The sequence below is a fragment of the Culicoides brevitarsis genome, chromosome 2, assembly GCF_036172545.1.
Source record: "Culicoides brevitarsis isolate CSIRO-B50_1 chromosome 2, AGI_CSIRO_Cbre_v1, whole genome shotgun sequence".
Lineage (NCBI taxonomy): Eukaryota > Metazoa > Arthropoda > Insecta > Diptera > Ceratopogonidae > Culicoides > Culicoides brevitarsis.
Window position 1 is genome coordinate 20,961,274 of NC_087086.1, and position 22,000 is coordinate 20,983,273.

At 34.1% G+C, this 22,000-nt stretch overlaps 6 protein-coding genes across 8 annotated transcripts; 1 reads left to right on the top strand and 5 right to left on the bottom strand.

The window, feature by feature from the left end:
- Positions 1-8: 8 nt before the first annotated feature.
- Positions 9-820, bottom strand: LOC134831151 (cyclin-dependent kinase 2-interacting protein). The gene is made up of 2 exons (XM_063844811.1): positions 675-820; positions 9-618 (listed from the first exon to the last, which is right to left on the bottom strand). Exons 1-2 carry the CDS (start codon positions 730-732, stop codon positions 47-49), a joined length of 630 nt encoding a protein of 209 aa, XP_063700881.1. The 5' UTR covers positions 733-820; the 3' UTR covers positions 9-46.
- A 798-nt stretch (positions 821-1,618) lies between these two features.
- LOC134830599 (dnaJ protein homolog 1) lies at positions 1,619-7,268 on the bottom strand. Its single transcript, XM_063844136.1, has 6 exons — positions 7,073-7,268; positions 3,058-3,220; positions 2,916-2,999; positions 2,489-2,848; positions 2,224-2,432; positions 1,619-2,055 (listed from the first exon to the last, which is right to left on the bottom strand). Exons 2-6 carry the CDS (start codon positions 3,194-3,196, stop codon positions 1,819-1,821), a joined length of 1,029 nt encoding a protein of 342 aa, XP_063700206.1. The 5' UTR covers positions 3,197-3,220; positions 7,073-7,268; the 3' UTR covers positions 1,619-1,818.
- Positions 7,269-7,750: 482 nt separating this feature from the next.
- Positions 7,751-11,409, bottom strand: LOC134829894 (solute carrier family 12 member 9). The gene is made up of 6 exons (XM_063843188.1): positions 11,233-11,409; positions 10,840-11,154; positions 9,025-10,780; positions 8,396-8,873; positions 8,206-8,339; positions 7,751-8,147 (listed from the first exon to the last, which is right to left on the bottom strand). The coding sequence occupies exons 2-6, from the start codon at positions 11,105-11,107 to the stop codon at positions 7,949-7,951; spliced, it is 2,835 nt and encodes a 944-aa protein (XP_063699258.1). The 5' UTR covers positions 11,108-11,154; positions 11,233-11,409; the 3' UTR covers positions 7,751-7,948.
- A 1,281-nt stretch (positions 11,410-12,690) lies between these two features.
- On the bottom strand, positions 12,691-15,546 carry LOC134831443 (homocysteine-responsive endoplasmic reticulum-resident ubiquitin-like domain member 2 protein). The gene is made up of 4 exons (XM_063845175.1): positions 14,994-15,546; positions 14,774-14,892; positions 13,832-14,328; positions 12,691-13,767 (listed from the first exon to the last, which is right to left on the bottom strand). The coding sequence occupies exons 1-4, from the start codon at positions 15,013-15,015 to the stop codon at positions 13,122-13,124; spliced, it is 1,284 nt and encodes a 427-aa protein (XP_063701245.1). The 5' UTR covers positions 15,016-15,546; the 3' UTR covers positions 12,691-13,121.
- A 92-nt stretch (positions 15,547-15,638) lies between these two features.
- LOC134831442 (cytochrome P450 4d2-like) lies at positions 15,639-17,549 on the bottom strand. 2 transcript variants are annotated; one of them, XM_063845172.1, is made up of 4 exons: positions 17,364-17,549; positions 17,013-17,186; positions 16,667-16,955; positions 15,639-16,609 (listed from the first exon to the last, which is right to left on the bottom strand). In XM_063845172.1, exons 1-4 carry the CDS (start codon positions 17,527-17,529, stop codon positions 15,748-15,750), a joined length of 1,491 nt encoding a protein of 496 aa, XP_063701242.1. In that variant the 5' UTR covers positions 17,530-17,549; the 3' UTR covers positions 15,639-15,747. The 2 variants fall into 2 exon arrangements, with proteins under 2 accessions (XP_063701242.1, XP_063701244.1); XM_063845174.1 differs by having other exon boundaries at positions 17,013-17,200; positions 17,364-17,443.
- A 106-nt stretch (positions 17,550-17,655) lies between these two features.
- LOC134831441 (zinc finger-containing ubiquitin peptidase 1-like) lies at positions 17,656-21,839 on the top strand. 2 transcript variants are annotated; one of them, XM_063845171.1, is made up of 6 exons: positions 17,656-17,703; positions 18,066-18,890; positions 18,948-20,136; positions 20,189-20,274; positions 20,330-20,455; positions 20,803-21,839. In XM_063845171.1, the coding sequence occupies exons 2-6, from the start codon at positions 18,354-18,356 to the stop codon at positions 20,845-20,847; spliced, it is 1,983 nt and encodes a 660-aa protein (XP_063701241.1). In that variant the 5' UTR covers positions 17,656-17,703; positions 18,066-18,353; the 3' UTR covers positions 20,848-21,839. The 2 variants fall into 2 exon arrangements, with proteins under 2 accessions (XP_063701241.1, XP_063701240.1); XM_063845170.1 differs by lacking the exon at positions 17,656-17,703 and having other exon boundaries at positions 17,857-18,890.
- Positions 21,840-22,000: the final 161 nt, after the last annotated feature.

The following is a 22,000-nucleotide window of genomic DNA, read 5'->3' on the forward strand; positions in this document are numbered from 1 at the left end:
ACTGTTAGTTTTAGCATTAAAAAGACATTTTTATTCGCAACTGCGGTCAACTTATTTCCATTTTGATGGATTTGAGAAGGAATTCTACGTCACTGTTCACGAAGGAGGGATACTGCCATACCACCGAATGCCAAGCCAGCTCGGATTTTGTTGTGCCATGCGCGATATCCTCCTTCACGATTGTCTTAAGCTGAAATTCCTTCTCGTACGCTTCAAGTACGGCATTTGTGGCATCTAGAAAGCGATCTGTCGTCCAAGTTTTGAAAAACACTTTGGTCTCGTCTGTTTGCACCAAATTTTCCAGTTGATTCTTGAAAATTTTCGTATTTGAAATCACATCCTCGAATATCGTCATTATCACGGCAAGATTGTTACAATGCACTTTTAGCTCGTCTATCGGATACAAATCGACATTTTTGTCCTTTTCCTTTTGATCGAGGGCGCGACGTTTGATGGCCTCGATAGATGTGCACAACGAAGTGCCCCGTCGATGCGCTGCCAGCCATTTTTCGTTCCACGCCAATAGTTGTTTCAGGACATTTTCCAGGCGTTGTTGTGCGGTGCCACAATCACTTGCCAGCGGACTAAGAATGAAAGATGTGTTGGTAGAGGTCAATGCTGAAAAATAATGCGATAAGTTGCGTGATAACTTGTTGATTGTTCAAAATACGAACGTGTTGATGGACTGGAAGGCTTGGTGCCGGCAAATCTCTTGTTTGTCGGTGTGTTCATCGCAGATTACCCCTCGAAATGTTGAAGAAAAAACAGGAAATCAGGCGTTTTTTGGCCCTTATTGTCGTTTGTTGACAAATATGATTGATCGAAATCAACTCGAATGATCGGAATTCGTTTTTTCGAATGGTCGGAATTGTATTGAGTCGGCTGAAAAAGATTTTTTTTCGAATGATCGAAATGGAAATGAGTGACTGCTTCAAATTCAAATTTCTCAATACTACCGTTATGAGGTTTTGGCGGAAAACGTGATTTTTCGAGGGCATAAGTAATTTCGAATTAAAATTGACAGGAATTTTAAGAAATAGTACTTCTTCGAGCCGTCACGTCGGGTTTCCCAGAAACGAATTTTTATTTTCCAAAAGTATTTTTTAAAAATAATTTTTTGGTGATTTTTGAACATTTTTAGGGGAAAATTTTAGAGTTTCCCAATTTTTTCATCTAAAATAATTTTTATCTCAAGATTTTATGAAATTTGTTTGTACTCAAGTCGACTTGAGGCCGTAAAATGTAGAAATGTTAGAATAATAGGAAAACATTTTCTGAAACAATAGGCTAAAGGATCGGAGTAGTAAGAACTAAGTACTTTGAAGGTCTTTTCAAATCTTTGATATTGGCCACATTTAAAGGGGGAAAATTTTAATTTAAAATATTGTCCTTAAACGACAAAAAAACCGATGAAAATCGCATTTTTAGGATTTATTTTTTGAAAATAAGCATTTCTGAAGGTTGTTTACCTGTTATGCGCCCACAAAATACTGTGCGTTCCTTGGTTGAAACGAAAATTCTGTTTTTTTTTCAATAAAAAAAATCTAAAAACTCAAAGATAACACAAAAAAAGAAAAAAATTAATTTAAAGACAAATTGCATTTTAAATAAGGCTCTTTGTTAGTTTGTATTTTTTGATTCTTTCGTATAAATACATAATATTGCTTTAACTAAACTAACATGATTAACAATTGTGTTGTTTTGTTGATGAGTAAAAGAACGATTTATGATGATGTTTATAAGTTAATAAAAAGTTTCGTTTCCGAACATGATTTCATACAAAAAAAGTGGGTAATAAAGAAAAGCAAGGATATAAATTTAAGGGGATGGCAACAAGTCTGCTAGAAGCTCTTTCTGTGTTGGCGTCAACTTTTCGGGGAACTTTATATCGAATGCTATCAGTAAGTCACCTTTCCGCGATGGCTCTTTGGGAAATGGCAATCCGTAACCAGTGACACGTTTAACCGTCGTTGGCTTAATGATCTCCTGCATTGTACTGATGCGAAGTTTCTCGCCACCCATCGTTGGCACTTCAAATACAACACCGCAGAGTGCCTGCAAAAATTAATTCATCAATGTGCAAAGCCATTTTAGGAAAATAATTTTTCAATGTTTGATTTATATCTGACCGAGTTACATATTTTAATATTTATTTCAAAATGTAAATTTACGCGATTTATTGTAACGTGTTAATTGATCGAAACACAAATATGGTATGCTTACTTGTTTCAATGTGAGTCGCGCGGTGAAACGGAGATCGCTGCCTTCTCGACGATAGAGAGGATGTGGCTTATCTCTTATAATAAATACAATATCAGACGGTATTTTTCCGGGAACTTGATCACCCTCCTTTTGAAACGTCACTTTTGTACCGGATTTCCAGCCAGGTTTTACATTTATACTGACATATTTGTCCTCTTTTTTAGATTTTCCTGCAATAACATACAAAATCAGCAAAAACTAAATTTAAACGATGACCGCTTCTTACCATCTGTTCCAGTGACCCTTCGCGAAATCTTCATTTTTTTCGTGCAACCCGAATAAATTTCGTCCAGTGTTACGTATAAATCGTGCTCGATAGGTGGATCTTGTGCCTTTTCTTTCTTCAGTGGACTATGGACGTTAAACGAGTGCGATCGGAAGGCGCTGCCCAATCCATGTCGCGATCCCAAACCGAATGGCTGGAAGAAGTCGTCGTTCGCAAATAAACTGCTCTCGAAAGGATCGCCCATGTCGAAAAACGAAGCAAACGGATTGCTATTGCCGAAAAATTGAGCAAAAGTTGCCCGGGGATCACCATGGAATTCATATGTGAAAGTGGTGGGACCGTTACTACCACCATTGCTTCCTAAATAACAAAATAAAAAAAGGAAATAACAAAAAAAAATTTAAAGATAAAAAATTCAAGAACATACTTCCTTTGAGTCCCTCCTCTCCATATCTGTCATATACATCACGTTTCTTTTTATCTGACAACACTTCGTAAGCTTCAGCAACCTCTATTTAAGGCAAAAATTACTAAAATTCACAATTTCACAAAAATATTTCAAAACAAACCTTTGAATTTTTCCTCTGCATCCTTCGCTTTGTTCTTGTCCGGGTGATATTTGAGTGCTAGCTTCCGGTATGCCTTCTTAATATCTTCATCGCTGGACCCCTTTTGTATTCCCAAAATTTTATAATAGTCTTTCCCCATGATCTCTTATTTTGCGGCGATATTCTGCAAAAGCCAAATAAAAAAAAATAATGATAAATCGTAAAAAAATGAAATCAGTCCTTCCTCAATCATCATCAGAAAACATCACTTTTTAACTTTTAATTGCAACTCATTATTTATTTGAGATTTTACAACAAAAAACAATTATTATTTTCATTCATGAGTAATAAAATTTAAAAATAATTTTCATTCAACGACGTAATCATTGGGTTGGGACCTTGAGTTTCTCTGTCCAAAAAGTCGACTGCGTCTCTCTCATTTTTTTTTCCTCTTCAAAACACTTATATTATTTGTGATCTACTTATACGCAAGATCAGAACGCCTACGTAATTTTCACACTTATTTCTGGCTTTGAGGTAAATATATATGTGCAACATTAATATTTTTTCCATAGGAACACACTTTTTTCTTCAAACACTTTTCACGAATAAATATGACGAAATTCGTATTTTTTAAAAGGATTTTTGTACTCAATTTTTAATTTTTTTTAGATAATTTTTTAAATTGCTTTTTAATATTTATTGCTTATATATTTTTTATTATTTTTGGATCACTTTCAACTTACATTTTAATAATTACTATTAATCTATTTTTTACGATATGAGTCTCAAACCAACTAATTAACTTAAATATAATGAACAATTTTCTACAAAAGGTGTGAAGTGCACACCAACTAAGTATCTTTCATTCTACAAGAAAAATTTCAAATCCATGGGAAAATTGCTCAGAAAAAAAATATGAGAAAATTCGCTCACTTTTCGTACGAAAAAATAAATAAATAGAAAAAGAAGATGAAGTAGAATATTATGACACGCAAGTGAGCTGGACGTGCGGTGCGGTACAAAAAATGAGTAAAATATTAAAAATAATTCTTACTCTGAAAAAGAGTGAGACTTTTTTTCACCTGTAGTCGTAATTTCGAGCGGGTCAATCACCACGGTGCCGCAGTCTTTGTTGCTTAGAAGTTCAGAAATTCAGTTTGATTTCATAAATGTGAGAGAGAAAAGCAAACTCACACACTACCAGCTGTGTGATCTCATTCGACAATCTTTATTACACCTACTAAGATATATAAGTATGGTCGAGACCGAACACTTATATACGCCGAAACCCATAAAGGTACACGAAAAATATTTTTTTAAAAGTGATTCAATGTTAAAAATATTAACCTGTAAAAACGGAAGTAACACAGAACATTCTTTCTCGTAAATAAGTAAATGTCATAACTCTTAGCTGCATACGTATCGGAAACATTCCAAGACAAACTTTAAAAACAATAATTATTGTCTGATGCCGCCGTGTTCTGTCCCCCAGACAACAATGTATAGCCGATGTAGTGATATAAACTACTAAATCTATATGAATGTAGAAATGGCGCGACATTCGGTCCAAAATAAATAAATAAAAAATTCTTTTGATAAAACTCGGGCCTTTATTTCTCGACTTTTTGGTGCGATGCTGTAAGTTATTGAACATGAAACTTTAAATGTTAATGTTATTATTAACTTGAGATCGCACAAGTTTCCTTTTTCGGCGCTGTACGCACACATAAAATTCGTGAGTAAACCATATTGGTTGGCTTTGACAAGATTAAAAAAAAAATTGCGAATATGTAAGAAGGACATCAGCGATCAAAGCGCATTTTATTGAAAAGAAAAAGTTAATTTAAACGACAACACATCAACAGTTTTTTTTGTAGTGGGTTTTTTTTACTGCTACAAGTCGAATAAAATTTATAATAATAATTTTAATTTATACAACAACAAAATATGCAGCTCAATATGGTCTTATAAGGTGAAGACGTGAATTATTACTATCGAATATTAATTTATTAATTTGAATTAATGGGTGAGTTGACCTGTAAATTACAAAAAATATTAATATTGATCTCAAACAATATTTGTAATTTTTGGTGTAATGAACTAGAAAGTAATTTACAAACCAAAACAAAAAAGGTCGTTCTAAAATTAGATTATACCGTCATAAACGCAAAAAATCAACAAACATCATCTAATTTATTTTATAGTAAGCATATGAGTTCTAAAATATTTATTGTTATTTTATTAAAAGATATGTTCCGTGAAACACGTGTTTCCATATTACGATCCAACTAAAATTCCATAGTTTTTTTTATTTTATTTTTTGTACATTTTTTTCCAGTAAAAAAATGTTCGTATCAATCAAGTTGACAAGTTGACTGCACCACATTGAAGTGCTAAAATTTTGAATTGAACATGACATTAATTTTCAATTTTTACTATTTTATGGAAAGCCGTCTTATTGCATTTACTTTTAAAAAATCCATGTTTCGCGCCATGTATTGTAAGGTAAAATATCTGCGAGACATGAATATTTAGAAATCCATGTTTCGCGCCATGTATTGTAAGGTAAAATATCTGCGAGACATGAATATTTAGAAATTTTGACCACCAAAGTTCTAATTTTGTGATATGTCTCAATTTTTTTAGGTTTAATGAAAAGTTGCAAAAAAGAAAATTAAATTAATTTTGAAGATAAAAACTTTATCAAATGGAAAATTTTTCAACTAAAAAAATTTTAACATGAGCTTTTTTCAAGTATTTTATAGTATAAAATTTAAAATTATATAAAAAGAACATTATTTTTGTGATTTTTTACGAAAATATTAACCACATTTGGATCCAAATACTAATAAAACTAAGTAACAATTGATTAAGTAAAATACCTATTTATTTGTTTTTTATTTGTTTTGTTTTTGCAAAATAATTTTTTTTTTAAATAATTTTTTTTTTGTATAGTTTCAAAAGAACTAAAAAAATAACATAAAATTTGATTTTTGGCAATTTCGAGACAATTTTCATAAATTCAATAGCTTTTGTTTTCACGAAATTATCAAGTTTTGAACATTTTTGCGAGACATATATATTTTTCATAGTGTTGATTGAAAGGTAGTAAGGGGTTGAATTGCATGTTTTGTGTTAAATTTCAAACATTATCAATATCGATTAAGTAAAATTGGTGAAATTCAAAAAATAAAATCATTCGTTTATTTTATATTTGCACGAAATTTTAAATATTTTTTAAAATATAATTTCATTCAAGAACAAGGTGCGTATATATTTTTTAATTATATTCAATGTGACTCATATGTCTAGAAATATAAATATATTCGTACAAGGCAATAAACTCAAAAAAAATTATTAGACGCAAACTCACATGTGAAATCATGTGAAATTTGTCATTTCTGACCCAGACATTTTGGAAGGAAACGTAAGGTCAGACAGTATTTTTACTACAAATTATTTTGACTTTTAATGTCAGTTGTTCTGCCTTTGTTGTTTCTTCTAAAAATTATTTATTATTTTTTTTACAAATTTATGGAATACAGTTTTAAAATATATTTACCATTTATGGCGGTGTTGTCATTTTAAAGCAAATTGAACTGTCACACACAAAAATTGTGTCTTTTATGAATTGTGTTTGGATTATTATTTATTTTTACAATAAAAAAAATGTTGTCTACTGTATAAACTATTATAACAGGCGCTGTCGAATAAAAAAAAATTGCGCGGTGTATTATCGCGTATGGTAATATATGTAAATATCATCATACAGAATATTTAATAATATTTATATATATTATATATGTAACCTTGACATAGCAGCATTCATTGATCATCATTACACACAATCGAGAGAGATGGTTGCGTATTTGTACGAAAACCAATGAGTTGCATCGATTATGAATAAATCCATTAACAATATTCCTTACTTAAACTATATCGATATTGTTTACTTTATCGAAATGCACACTCCATTCACATATTGGTATTAAGTTGTATTTTATTGCGCATATGGTATAGATAAATTTCTTACCTTTTTTTACGTAAAATTAAAGGCGAGTTTTTATTTTGAGCGATTGTGGCAAAGAGATGTGTTGTTGAATTGAATTGAGACAATTGAAGCAACAACAATAGTAATCATTAACTAATATTAGCACTGTTTGGACGTTGATTCATATTTCTTATTATTATTTATTTTTATATAAATATTCACAACACACACTCTTTTTTTTCGTAATGATGATCTAATCCTGATGATCAATTTTTACTCATTCGTTAATTTTTTTGGGTTCAGTATCCTAAAAAATCATTTTTATATTTTAAGTAATTGTGTCATATTTTTTTTCAACTTCAATCCACGTATGTTAATCACTTTCTTAAAATTAAAAAAAAAAATAAATAAATCGTTCCGACACTTTACATTGGCATGAGATGACTGAGAAAGACTGCGGTCCATGTTCGCTCAGTTTAATTTCTTGTGCGATATTTACACACACTACAACGCAAAATCTTGGTAAAGTTGTATTTCTAGTTATTGTATGATATTTTGAAAACGAATTTTTACGATACATGCATACGGCACAGTATACATTATGACACATTATTATTATTTTTGTCGGCAAAACGGAGATTTATTTGGTGGATACGACTGGTGATTCATTAAAATAATAATTTTTATTTATTTTTTTGAGAAATTTTATTAAATTGTTCATTTGCTTCACAGTTTTCTTACATTTACATACAATTAGTAGTAAGACTAAATTCTATTTATGATTATTAGAGATTAAATACGTCTATCTTAGAATGTTTATTGTTATTTTAATATCGCTCACGATTATGTGTACATATAAATTTCACGTGTAGACATTTTATTTTAAAAAAAATTGCATCTAGTAAAAATTACATTTCATTATAGTGTGGTAGATGTGACTGCATTAATTCCGTGTACCATCACAGTAGGTGGTAATTCAGAAGTCAACTCGGTCAATAGCTCCAAATATTGATTACTTACTTCGGCAAAGTTAGGGGAGGAGGTTCTTGGTGGTGGAGCGAGATACATGAAGGTCACAGCTGTTGCATCAGATTTGTCACGGATTATCTGGTTTGCTCTAAAATCAAAAAGGTGCTAATCACATGATGATTCATCGATGTGCGAAAATTGCTTACCTTTGCATGTAAAGTCGTGATTTATTTAAAATCTCGTCTGTTATTTGTGGACCATCCGTGTCCGCATGTCTAGTGAATTGTTTTAAGACGACACTGTGTCGCACAAAGTCATCATTTCGATTCCATTCGTGAATCTATCGAAAAATGTCAATTAAAGCTTGTGACAAATACCAGTAAAAAAAAGTCTTACCTCATGAATTGACGCTTGGATTCTCAATGAATTTAAAAGATTACTCAACTTTACGTAAGCTGATGGTTCAAGGGTTAAGCCCATGTTGTCAAGACTTGTAGGAGATTGTTGGTTACCGTATGTTTCGCACAAAAAGACACGAACTTCGAGTTTTTTCCACACCGGTAACATGTTGATAATGCATGCCAGTTGCATCATGAACAAACTGACAACGTTAAAGGGATCCGCACTGCACGGCTCGAAGATGTTGATGCTCCAAACGTCGATGTATTTCACGTGATTACTTCTGGCAATCAAATTTTTGTCTAAGCGATGGAAATGACGACAAAGACAGACGTTCTTTTGCATCCGTAAGACATCATCGATGATACTGACGTACTCGTCACCTTTGAGGCGTCGTCCTTCGCCTTGCTGACGGAATTTGAACAGTTTTATTCCGTTTTCATCAAATTGGGATGTGTGATATGGTGAATTTTCACTAAAAATAAATATATTTTTACATAAATAATAGTTTAAATTTTGGAATTTTATATGAAAAAGTATTTCTCGAGTATTTTTCAAAAAAAAAATCCATATAAATTTAGAACGATTTTTTTTTTTTGAAAAATTAAAAGAAAAGAATTACTTACGAATCAAAGAAATCATATAAAACTTCTTCGTCATAATATCCCAAGATGATTGTATTCGGTTTCATTGCTCCCATTCCTGATATGCGGATCAAATGTTGAACTCCCTCGCGAATCGTCTTCGCTAAAGTCAACTCCACGAAAGCCTTAACTTTCATATGATCGATTAATCCCAACCACTGTGTATATTCCTCTACCGTTGGATCGCCATTTGTCTCATTTTCCGCAAAATCTCCCACTTTCACATGTCCGATGACATAAAGACCTCCCTTTTTCAAATCGTTGACGAAATGGATCAATGGACAGCAACTACGAGGACTTGCAACTAGAAGCAACATTTGTGGACGCCAGAATTTAACATGATTTTTTCTTGAATCCAACATCAAGAGATATTTTCTGACTTGATGGAACATCAAAGCTTGCGATATGGAGCCCCATTGTGCGCCTTGTGCAGCTGGTGAGAACAGATGCAATGCAATTACGAGTAACAAGCACAAAATAATACTCGAAGACGCATAAACGGAGTTGATGACAAACATCATGACGAGAGTTCCCATGAGACCGGCAAAGCATGTGTGCCACGAAAAATACTTGAAAGTCGGACGGAAGTTGGGAGCACCGGTAATTTCAATGCCTAGACATGCCAAATTCGTAGCGAGATACGACAGCATGAAAAGAACTGAATTAATCTGGGCAATTGTGTTAAGAGAGCCAATTAGCAAGATCATCTCCACCAATACCCAAGATGTGATAACAGCTACTACGGGATTGCCTTTGTACGTTCCCTTGATGATGAAATTCAATGCACGTCCAAAGACGTAATCCTTAGCGAGAGCTTCCAACACACGACTTGCTCCGATCAAATTACTCATTGCCGTTGAAAATGTCGCAGTTGCAATGCCGATCGCAATAAATGGCGGCCACAAGTTAACCGGCATGAGATACAGGAAGTCATTCGAAAGCAGGAAGCGCGAAGTTGTTGCTGCCATCAAAACCGACAAGATGACGTAACATACGAAGGTAAATATCACAGCAGACAAAGTTCCGATCGGAATGGATTTTGATGGGTTTTTAAGCTCACCAGACATATTGGCACCCGCCATGATTCCCGTAACTCCTGAGAATAAAACACCAAAAGTGATTGCAAAGTTCACAACTCGTCCTTCTGATGAATAATCTCTCGTGTAGTTCTCGTACAAATTGTCGTAGAATGTCTTTGAGAGCAAGCCCGTATAGGTGCCATTGACTAAATGAGTTGCATTCTGCACGATTTCATTCTCGGACGGTATTGGCACTTCCATTTCTCCTTGAAACAGGAAACTTAGATATGTCGATACAAGACATGCAGTGACGATACCCAAAATTACGACTGAAGTCTTAGCAAATAATCCAGCTCCGACCAAACAAACTAACAAAATTATAGTTGCGATCAATGAACAATAGAGAAATCGCCACCATCGTCCATCGGGAAGCACTTGATTAAAAGTACCGGAAGGTCCAAAGTTTTCGACTAAGCCTTCGGCACATCCTGTCACCGCCAGACCACATCCCACGACATTCGCCAGGAAGAACAACGTTCCAATACTGCCTCCGAACTCGGGCCCGAGAGTTCTACTGATCATAAAGTACACTCCGCCACCTTCCACAGCTCCATTCGTGGAAATCGCGCACACTGACGATACCGTAAACAACAGAATTGCATAAGCGATGATGAATTGCAAGAGTGTCACGAGTAAGCCAGCGTTGCCGACAATGAAACCTAAGCGCGAATAAATTTAATTATCACCTATCCACTTTGAAAAACTATTTATCTCTTACCAACACGAATAAACACTAGCGCACTGAACATCGATAAGGCGACCGGACTAAAGACACCAGCGAACGTACCCAATGTCCTGCCAGATCTGTCGGCATCCATGTTCCCAAACTCGACATAGCCATCTGTGGGACTCCGAGCCGTTCTCGCAGGTCGCATCAATTCACCAAACTGCCGGAATATTCGTCCCCCTGCATTTATCGGTGATGCTTCCGTAGCTTGACGGAAGTCGGAGTTGTTTGTACTGTGCTCAGCGGATGTCTCTAGCATCGTAGGACGGCGGTGATTGAGTCTTCCAGTATCCCCCAAAAGTTCCACTGCAATAAAAATGATCTCATAGTTTTTGCACGATACGCCCACGATGACGACAACGATAAAAACAACAAAAATTTTACCTTTTTATGCTGTTTTGCAAAAATTTGTAAAATTCTGCACTCTTCTAGAATTCTCCTGGTTCTCCACTACAATCTAACGGTAATAATTCAATAGATTAGGCTCTAAAAGTAATTTTATACATATTTTAAAGCAATTTAAGCTCTTTTTTGTCTGCAGCACCCAACACAAAAGACAAACTTTCGAAAAATAATACAATTTTTTGTACGTACAAGCTTCAGTTGTCTTTTATGAATCATTTAAACATCATGAGACGAACGCAATTGATGTTACCAGCTGATTTTACTCATTCCCTAATCGCAAAAATTACGTAAATGAGCCAATAAAATTGTCTGTCTGTTTTTTATTTATATGTATTTTAAAGAAACTTTTTTTAATTTAATTGGGATTTATTAAAAATGCACAAAATATCATTAGAGAAAAATTACGGTAGTGAGTTGTAAGAAAATGTTTATAAAAAAATTGTAAAATTAATTTCTCAAAAATATTTTCAAAAAAAATCGTAATTTTTAAAAACTTTTTTAATTTAATTGAAAGTTTTTTAAAAATTAAGCAATTTATTAAAAATTTACTTCAATTACTTTTCAAAATTTGAAGTTATTCTCACTTATTTTGGCCTCGCATGCTTTTTTCTTTTGCTTAAATTTTGAAAAACTTTCATTTATTTTCAACTTTTTAGGGCCCCAAATAAAAAAGCATCTTTTTAAAATATTTTTTTTTTATAATTTTTTTTTTATACTTTTTAGTTATTACAAAAGATGTAATTTTTCCTTAAAATTTTATGAGGTTTTAAAAAATTTTCGAAGATTCTATGAAGTTTCTCGAACATTCTATGAAGTTTCTCGAACATTCTATGAAGTTTCTCGAAGCTTCTATGAAGTTAAATTTTTTGCCCCAATTAAAACCTTGCCCCAATGCACTTTTGAAACCTTGCACATTCTAATTTTTGGCACATTTAAAACCTTGTCCCAATGCACAATTAAAACCTTTTTTTAACATTCTTCTCTCAGAATTACCGGGCACATTTAAATTTTCGATTTTTCAAATTAGACAAAGACAGAAAACATTGGAATTTAAATAAAAAAGCATATAAAAATTTCAAAATAATTTTTGGGTCATTTTTGATGTTTTTTTTTAACTTTTGCCCCATTAAATTTTCGATTTTTCAAATTAGACAAAGAGAAAAAGTTTAAAATAAATTCGGAGCAAAATTGTTTAATAAATCCGATTTAGTGTATTTTCGACGATGACTTTTTTTCAAGTTAAAAACTAAATAACGGTTCCATGTTCTGTAGACACACTTGGTACTTATGACCGTAAGGCAGAACGACACGACTGAATATCATTATCGAGATTGAACTGGAAATAGTGATAATTCGAGCAAACAATTCGAGACAAAAAAAAATGTAATTGATTCAGCGATTAGACAAGTTGAAATTTATTTTCTAATAAGGATTTTTATTAATCATCTTCAAATATTTTCCTGAATCCAACGGATTCTCTCTTACATATCTAGAGGAGTTTTTTTTAACATTTTATTTTTACATTTCATATTTCATTTCATGCAAGAACTGATTGAGGGTTAAATGATATAAATTTTCTATAACAAAAAATATAATAAAAACTAAAGTTACATTTTAGAACAACAAAAATTGTTCGAAAGCGCCTTTACTTAAATGAATCCAAGGAAAAACTTATACTCTGTTTAGTTAAATAATTCAATTATTTCAAAAACGTAAATACCTTGCGCGTCCCTGCAAAAGTATCCTTATCTATTTTCGTTACATCTAGTATTTTTTTTTTTAGTTTTTTTACTTCTTTCTTTTTTTTACAAACTACAAAACAATTTTAATGCAGAACAAAAAGCTTTCGAATGATCACAACAATGCTTTTATAGTGCCGGTGTCTCTGGGATGAGCGAGAAAATGAAGGAAAAGATGAAAGTTCTGATCATCACGAGCATCGACGTGCGATTCTGGTCTTGGGCACTTGTCGCATCGACAACATCTCCCCCCGTTCCTTCTGCTGCCGCCCCTTCTGCGCCATTCTCACCAGCTGGTTGTGGTCTGTTGTTGTTGTTATTATTGTTGTTGTTGTTGTTATTGTTGTTGTTGTTATTATTGTTGTTAAGATTCAAGTTTCGCTCAAGCTGATTCCGAAAAACACCAGTGCGATACAAATACAAGGCAACACCAATTGATAAGACGGCAAGACAACGCAAGGGTGACGAGTAAAAGTAAATTAGAGTCAGAATTACGACGAGACGGAACATGGTGTAACTGACATCCAGCCAGTCGCGAGGCTCCTGGGGCTCTTCGACGACCAAATTTGGGAAACGACGTTGTGGCGCTGCAGCTCCATCGGGATTTGCATTGGCCACGGCAACGGCTGGCGCCTGATTTTGCGGGACTTGTGGTATTTGGTTTGGTACAGAGGTTTGCGGCGTTTGTGATTGTGTGTAGAGGTGTTGGAAGTTGGCGGGAAAACCTGTAGCTGCCGACGCATACAATGGCGTTCCTTGAGCACCGAATTGAATCCTACAAATAATTTTTAAAAAAAGGTAAAATTTTCATTTTTTTGAAGAATTTTTTCTAAACTTACATATTCATGTATTGATTGAAGTACTGTGCATAAGCTTGTTGCATCCAGGCTTGCATTGCAGCTTGTTGGGCGGCCAAGTAGTCGGGACTGTTGGGATTTTGCGTGGTCGTTGCGACATTCAATGGCGGTTGCATCGCATACAACATGCTCGGATTAAAGAAAGGATTTACTGGTTGTTGTTGTTGTTGTTGCTGCGTAGTTGCTTGTTGGGTTGCAGCATTAGTACGGTGTCGGACCCCGTCAGTACTGGATGTCGTCGATTGTTGTGTCGCCGTCGTCGTCGATGATGGTCCAGACGAGCTACGAGTACTGGTACTGCTCGAACTGGAAGTCTTCTTTTTGTCCGCCTCCTTCATTGTGGTACCGCTAAACTTCGGTGTGAACACCAGATGCACCGTGTGAGTGTCCTGGCCTTCGTATTTCCGCAAAACGTCCTTCAGTACGACGGTGTCGTGCAACAGTTGACCCGAATATATCAGTTTTTGTTCCTCCGTTCGCTGCAAAATATGCAAAAATGTTCGTTAGTGTGGTCTAGGTCGCGATAAAACTAATTGAACTGAAATTATAACGATATGGGCCACGTCAGTTTTCAACACAGAAACTTTGATAACGATATGTCGCGCGATTGTGTGTATATACACACGATTATTCGCACGAGAAAAAAACAAAAACTCAAACAACTGATTCAACAAAAGTTTGTTTTGTTTCTCTTATCAGTTTTTTTCTCACTACAACGCGTGTTTTCATTTAGGTCGTTTGTGTTTGTATCAAAAAGACATTGAATAAGGATGGAAATTCTCCGAATAACTTTTGTATATGATACAAAATTACTTGAATTACATCATAAAATCACAAAAAATTCTGACGTGTACCAAAAGATACAAAAAAACTTATAAGATCATTAATTTCGTTTAATTAAATGGTTATCAAGGAAACACTTACTGGTTTGGTCGGATAAACTTCGGCCAGTTGCTGCTTTAACTTTCGAATCGTCCAATTTAACTCACAACGAATTTCCTGATCTTCAAATTGTTGGTTGCATGATTTGACAATTAGCGTAACTAAATTAAAATTATCCGATTAGATTGCTTGTTCGTGTTTTTTTTAATGTTTGAAAAGAACATGTAGCAAAAAAGAGAAAATCAACAAAAAAAAGTCTTACCTGGAGACACTAAACTCTCCATTTTTGCAAAAGTTCAATAATTCTTGCGCAATAATAAATTTAACAAAGGTGTTGATAAGATTTTACACGATCCGCAATTTTTTCTAGACTCGATGATTTAATAATCTTCACTTGAATCGACTTATATAGTCAACTTTTTTATTTATTTATTTGTGTTGGGTGAAAAAATGACGTGTATTTAATTATTAATATCGTATAGATAGAGGTACAACAAAAATGGATGTCACACCCAATGAAATTTCACATTTATTCCACTTGTTTCTTGTAATTTTCTCGTAATTTTGCGTCAATTCGCTGACAAAGGTGTCCCTTTATGAATATCTGATATCTGTTGTGCAAGAGGATTCGTCAAACTGATTGATTTTCCGAAAAATAAATAAACACCGAATCTCTTTTATTATTATGTGAAGGTCAGGCAAACTCTAAAGTGTCTTTCCAGTCTCGTTTTAGTTCAATTTTTCGCCGTCAATGCACTGAATTAGCATGAAAGCAAATTTTATTGGGTTCGCCTACGTTTTAAAGAGATTGTCCGTTATTTTTCAGGAAAATTATTTAAATATTGGAAAAAAGTTTTTAAAATTTCAAATACGAAAACATAAATAAAACTCACAAGTTTTGACAAATTTGATCGATTTTTGATAAAACAAAAAATAAGCTTTTTGAAGTGCGAAAGCTAATTTTTTTAAAATTAGCCTAAAATTAAAAAAAAATATATTTTATTTGATAAAAACTTTTAACGCCTTTCGAGTGCAACATGAAGACCTCCAATGGGTCTCAGAATAATATCGATACAATATTCAATATCTTTTGTTTTCGGCGTTGAAATAATTTTAAAATTTCGAATGAGAGTCGATAATACCGATTTCAATTCCAGCATTGCAAATTTTTGTCCAATACAATTTCTTTGTCCAGCACTAAATGGCAAATAAACGTAAGGATTTCTATTTTGTTGCTCAAATGTCAGAAATCGGTCAGGGTCGAACTTGTCGGGATCTGGAAAGACATTTGGATCTCGATGAATAGCATAAATTGGAATATTCAAGTCTATGCCTGTCGGAATCGTAACGCCTTGAATCTTAATTGGTTCCAGAGTTTTTCGTCCAATTGAACTGACAGGCGGATGAAGTCGAAGCGATTCTTTTATCACCATTTCTAAATATTTCATCTCGTGAAGCTGCTGATAAGTAGGCTGAGTTGAAGGGTCATGTCCCAAAATGGCGATCAATTCATCAAGAACCTTTTCTTGAATCTCCGGATTTTCCGCTAGGTGATATACAGTGAAACTTAGACCACTTGTCGTTGTATCGTGTCCTTCGAACATGAAGGTGTCCGTTTGCTCACGAATTTCGTTTCTACTAAGAGGGTTTCCGTCAACAGAAGCTTCCAATAATATATCTAAAAATGTAATTTTTTGTCCGTTTTGAGGTTTTTCTTTTGTTTTAAGTTGATCAATTCTTTGAGAAATAACATTATTTGTGAATCGATGTAAAATTTTCAAAAGTTTTCTTTGACGAAATCCCTCTTTTGATAAATTGTACAAAAAATCTGATCGTCCATAAAGACTAAATATCCGTTGACGGACAAGATCACTAATTCTATGAAAAGAAAAAAAATATTAAATTTTAAATTTTTTCCTCAAAATCTTCACTTACTCCTTTACCGCTTTCACATATGCTTTATTTTCATTATTTTGTGCATTGATTGAAACTCCCATTGCTGTCTCACAAACGTTATCTAAAGCACAGGCTGTGAGAAACTCGTAAATGTTCACGTCTTGAGTCTTGGAATTTTTCTGATGTTCCATAAGATTTTCAATTAACTTCAAATTATGTTTGTTAAAGATCTGAACAAATTGCTCAAGAATACTGAAATGAAATGATGGTGTCAAAATCTTTCTTTGAGTATGCCATTTCTTCCCGTATGATGTAAGAAGACCTTGTCCTATAAAAAAAACATTTTTTTTTAAATTTATATTTCAAAACAAACTTAATAACTTACCAAGCCACGGTTCTAGATAATCATAAGCGAAACTCTTCTTGGTCGTATTTGAGTTCATGATAGCTTCGACATCCTTTTTGTCCGACACCATTATAACGATGTGATTCAAGAGTCCCCACATTACACAGTTAGGTCCATATTTTTTGGGAAATTCCATGAAATAGTGGAAGATATCTGAAATTTTTTTACTTCAAATTTTATTTTTAATCATGAAAATTGGAGAATCTCTACTGCAAATCCGTTTGTTTAGACCATAAAATTTGGAAGCATGAAGGACAAATGAAGCCTCAAAGTTGCGATTAGAGTATTTAATAGGCCTAGAAATTAAAAAAAATGGAAATTAAATCTCACCTATAGGATTCCTTGGAGTGTAAAAATAAATTCCCACAATTGGTGACCTAGGAGCACATGGCAGCCGACGTGAAATATCCTCCAATATCTGTTTATTCTTCCAGAATTCTTTGAAATAGAACAAAAATACAATAAAAATAATTGTTCCGATTAAAACGGCAAACATCTTAATGTAATCTTTCACGAATCGCACTAGAACAAATACTGAGGAAAAACCGGTCGCATGTCTATAAAAGTTGATTTTGCATCACAATCTAAAGAGAGAAATCAATACCTACACCCATTTATAGTGTGTTTATAGTGCACAGGTCATCTAATTACTATTCAGTTACACAATCTCGTAAGAACTTTTTACAATTAATTCATAAGGAAATCAATTTTAAAATGTGATAACCGTCTCCATCCACGCAACGGTTTGATTCAAAAATTCCTTTTTGACGCATCGTCACTGTTGTTTGCCGAATAAAACCTGGAAGAAACATTCGGGGAAACATCGCCATCAAAAAGGACGACACTCACAATTACGAAATAAACTTCCGCGTTTTTCCTGGTCCCTGATTTGTGTTGAAAGTGATGGAAATTCATTAGAGACACAACTCGACATTGTGCTTCAAAGTTGACATTAGAGGACTTTTGACAAAATGTAAATCATGGACTTGCTGAAAGAGTTGTTATCGATCGATTGTTGTAACAATTTTTTAGTGTGCACAAAAAAACTCTTTCCGTAATAGTTTAAGTGTGGAAGCAATAAGGGGATTTCGTGTTGAGTTGTTGTCATCAGCGAAGGAGAGCAGTTAAAATTTTTTGTTTCTCAATCGAAGGACACGCCACAAAGAAACTGAAAGATTTTGCATGAATTTTCCTTACAACTCACGTAGAGTCGTGTGTGTTTGTGTGTCGATGCAATACGTACAATTTCGGGTAACTAGGTCAATAAGTCAAGTAACTGATACTCCTTATTAATGGTTTAGGAGGACATTGCGCTACATCATGGAAAATCAACAAGCATGCGAATTGTGTGGAAAAACTGGCCTTTCGGATGACGCGCTGCGGGACCATTTTGCGAAAAATCACGTTGATGGCTCACCCAAATGTCCCTTTTGTGGCATTACAGCGAGTTCCGCAGAACTTTTGATTCATGTCAATACGCAACATTTGGACTATTTGACGCCAACATCACCGCAAAATGGAGGAGACACGGATGGACTTAATTTCATTGATGACCAAACGCCCAGCTCGTATTACAGTATTGATTCTGACTCGATGTCGGATTACAGAATGCCCTCTTCGCCTGATCTGTCGAACGGAAAGGCCAATGGGACATCCAGCAGTGAATCGAATGGACTTAATGGAAGTGGAACAAGCTTGAATGGAGTGATACGTAAGGATTCTTCATTCAAAAATACTCATGTAAATGGCTTTGGAGCAGCAAGCAATAGCAAATCGTACGAAATACAGGAAACCATTTCTTATACAAATGGCATAAAAACTAATGGAGAGACGTCAAGTCAGGAAAGGGGAGCTCAGGTAAATTTTTTCTCCTAAAATATTTGTTACCTCATTTTGAAATATATTTTTTTGTAGCCTCACGGTGGTCAAGGTTCTCCTCTGCGCTCTCAACTGGGTCTCAAATTGAAGCCACACAAGCCAGTATCGACAAAACCGAGTCCCCTGCAATGCCTTTTGTGTCCCTATACGACGGAAAACCCGGGAGTTCTCGAGGAACACATCAACCGCTCACACTTTGATCCACTAAGTCCCGGACTTCCGAATCGTTCGAACCACGTCGATACCCTCACGGCTTTTCAATGTCCCATTTGCATGGTTGCTTTCGATACGGCATCCGATTTGGAACTTCACGTGAATATCGAGCACAAGGAAATCCTGAGTCCAGCTAAAATTGAAATGGATATGAATGGTGCAACGGGATACAATCGTGATCACACCGGCAGTGTCTGTCCCGTTTGCGGAATTTCGTTCGATAAGATGAAAACGACTGACATGGAAGAACACATTGACAAGCATTTCGCGAAAAGTCCACAGGCAGTTTCGTATGAGGCGCAAAAGGCACGCGAACAAAAGGAATTTGAGATGTTACGTGCGCAGTATGGCATGGATGACCAAGGGAATTTTCGGGAACAGTCGGCAGCGGCAATGCAACGAGCAGTTTATGCGGGCGAGATGAGTGTCGAGGCATATTACGAGCGCCAAGTTGGACTGAAGGCAGCCGAAAGCTATGGGATTGATGATGGTTCGTCGTGCACGAAGACCGTAGCGGCTCGCGTTTCAAGTCTTTCGAATGCTGCGGTCGGTGTCACAAAGACTTATGTTTGTTCCGGCGTGGATCACTATGCATCGAGTTACGGAGACAAAGGCTGGGGCTGCGGATACCGAAACTTGCAAATGCTGCTATCCTCCTTGCTGCAAAATACACTTTACAACGAAGCACTCTACAAAGCATGGGGAAATCATGGACCAGCACGCACCGCAATGCCCAGTATTTCACGGCTACAACGCATGGTAGAGGCAGCATGGGCTCAAGGTTTCGATACGCAAGGTCGCGATCAATTGGGAAAATTGCACAATACGAGAAAATGGATTGGCGCTACGGAAATTGTCACGGTCTTGTCGTGGCTACGCATCGATTGTCAATTAGTGGATTTTCATCGACCAACTTCGATAGATGGACGGCATCCGGAACTCTTCAATTGGGTGTTGCATTACTTCGAGGAACCAAGAAACCATACACCACCACTTTATTTACAACATCAAGGTAGAAGTCAGTCGAAAAAATTAAGAGAAATATTTTAAAAATATTTTTGCAGGTCACTCTCGTACAATCATTGGCATTGAACAACGTCCATCTGGTCTGACTCTTTTAGTTCTCGATCCTAGTCATGGTCCGCGACAAGTAAGTCAAAAAAAAAAACGTAGTTGGAACGAAACTTTAGATTTATTATTAACAGGTTGCTGCATTGGGAACGAATCAAGAATCCCTTCGCTTGATTCGACGTGGCCCAGCTGCCATGCGAGCGCCTCAGTATCAAATTGTGGCAGTACGGGGACTCATAGAAACAGAGGAGCAATATCAGGTAAATTTCTATTTAAGCCGCTCCAAATTTATTTGGAATTTTTGTGTTGTTTCAAAAATCAAAAATCTAATTTAGTTGAAAAAAAAAGCTGAAAATTCAATAAAAAACTAGAAATTTTTGAGTCCCAAAAAATTCCGAAAATTATATTTAAAATGTTCAGGATTTTATTTTAAGTAGAAAGATCCAAATAACAAACATTTTTATGAAAGTTCAACATTTTTTTTTAAATTTCAAATTTTTAAGAATTGAAAAATTTTTTTGCTCCCCAATTCCGAAAAAATTGTGATAAATAAATTTGAAATTGCATTTTATATAAAAATATTTAAAACATCAAATAATTTTTACAGGCAAAAAAAGTGCTAAAATCCCTTCGGATACCTCCTGATCGTTGACATGTGTTTCGAAAGTTTTTACGTTGGAATCGACATTTATTAAAACGAATCTTCAAGTATTTAAACATTAACTGATAATATTATGATGCATAAAATACGGTTAGCTATAATATAATTATGAAATTAAACGAAGCGACAGCAGCAAATGGCTTTTGACTAAAAACACAAAAGAAAATTTCGCAAATGGTCTTTTTAGTCAGCAGCTACTTATTTTGAAAAAAAGGCGTCAAAAGCATTTTTGTAGAGTATCCAGGCGCCTCCACCTGTCAATAAACTCAAAATTTTTGTTTTGAATATGGTGATATTAATATTAATTAAAATTATAAATAATGAAAAAAAAAATTAAAAAGATAAAATATATTCTTCAATGTTTTTAAAAAGAAGCAAAATTATAAACGAAAAATTAGGATAAATCAGTGAAAAAGTACATGGAATAAATAAGAGACAATCGATGGAAGTGTCGAATTAGAAAAGAAAGAAAGAAATTAGACAAAAATTATTTATTTTCATATTCAAATAAAAGAGAATATTTTGCAGCAGCATCATTTATTTTAAAAAAACTACTGTTTAATGCAAAATAAAAATAAACTATATAAAAAAATAATAAAAAATACAAATTAGTGCTTTATTCTCCAAAGAAATACAAAAAATAGATTTTAATACAATCATAAAAAGCAAGAAACCCCCAAAAATAGGGATCCTATATATATATTATACTGTTACAAATCAATTTATTGTTTAAAAATGAGCACACCATATCTTTCATTCACTGTTTGCATGAAACTTTAAGGAACACTCACCACGTGATACACGCTTAACTTTCGGAGATTACTATTTAAAAAAAAAAAGTGAAAACCAATGAGGAATTATTAAAGTACCTTTAAAAGTAAAAATAGATAAATATTACTTGCATAGCATTTAAGCATTAAATGGAGCATAAAGATAAAAGTTTAAAATAAATTTAACGAAATTGCTCGAAGTTAATGATAAAAAAGAAGAAAAAAAAAACAATTTATATAAAAATGTGTATATCGTTAATTTTATTATTGAATAAATTTTAAATGTTCTATTTTTTCCTTCGAATTCTAAAAAAAATATTTTTCTTATATTGAAAATTTATTTTTAGAAAAAAATAAGGCTTCAAAATGTTTAA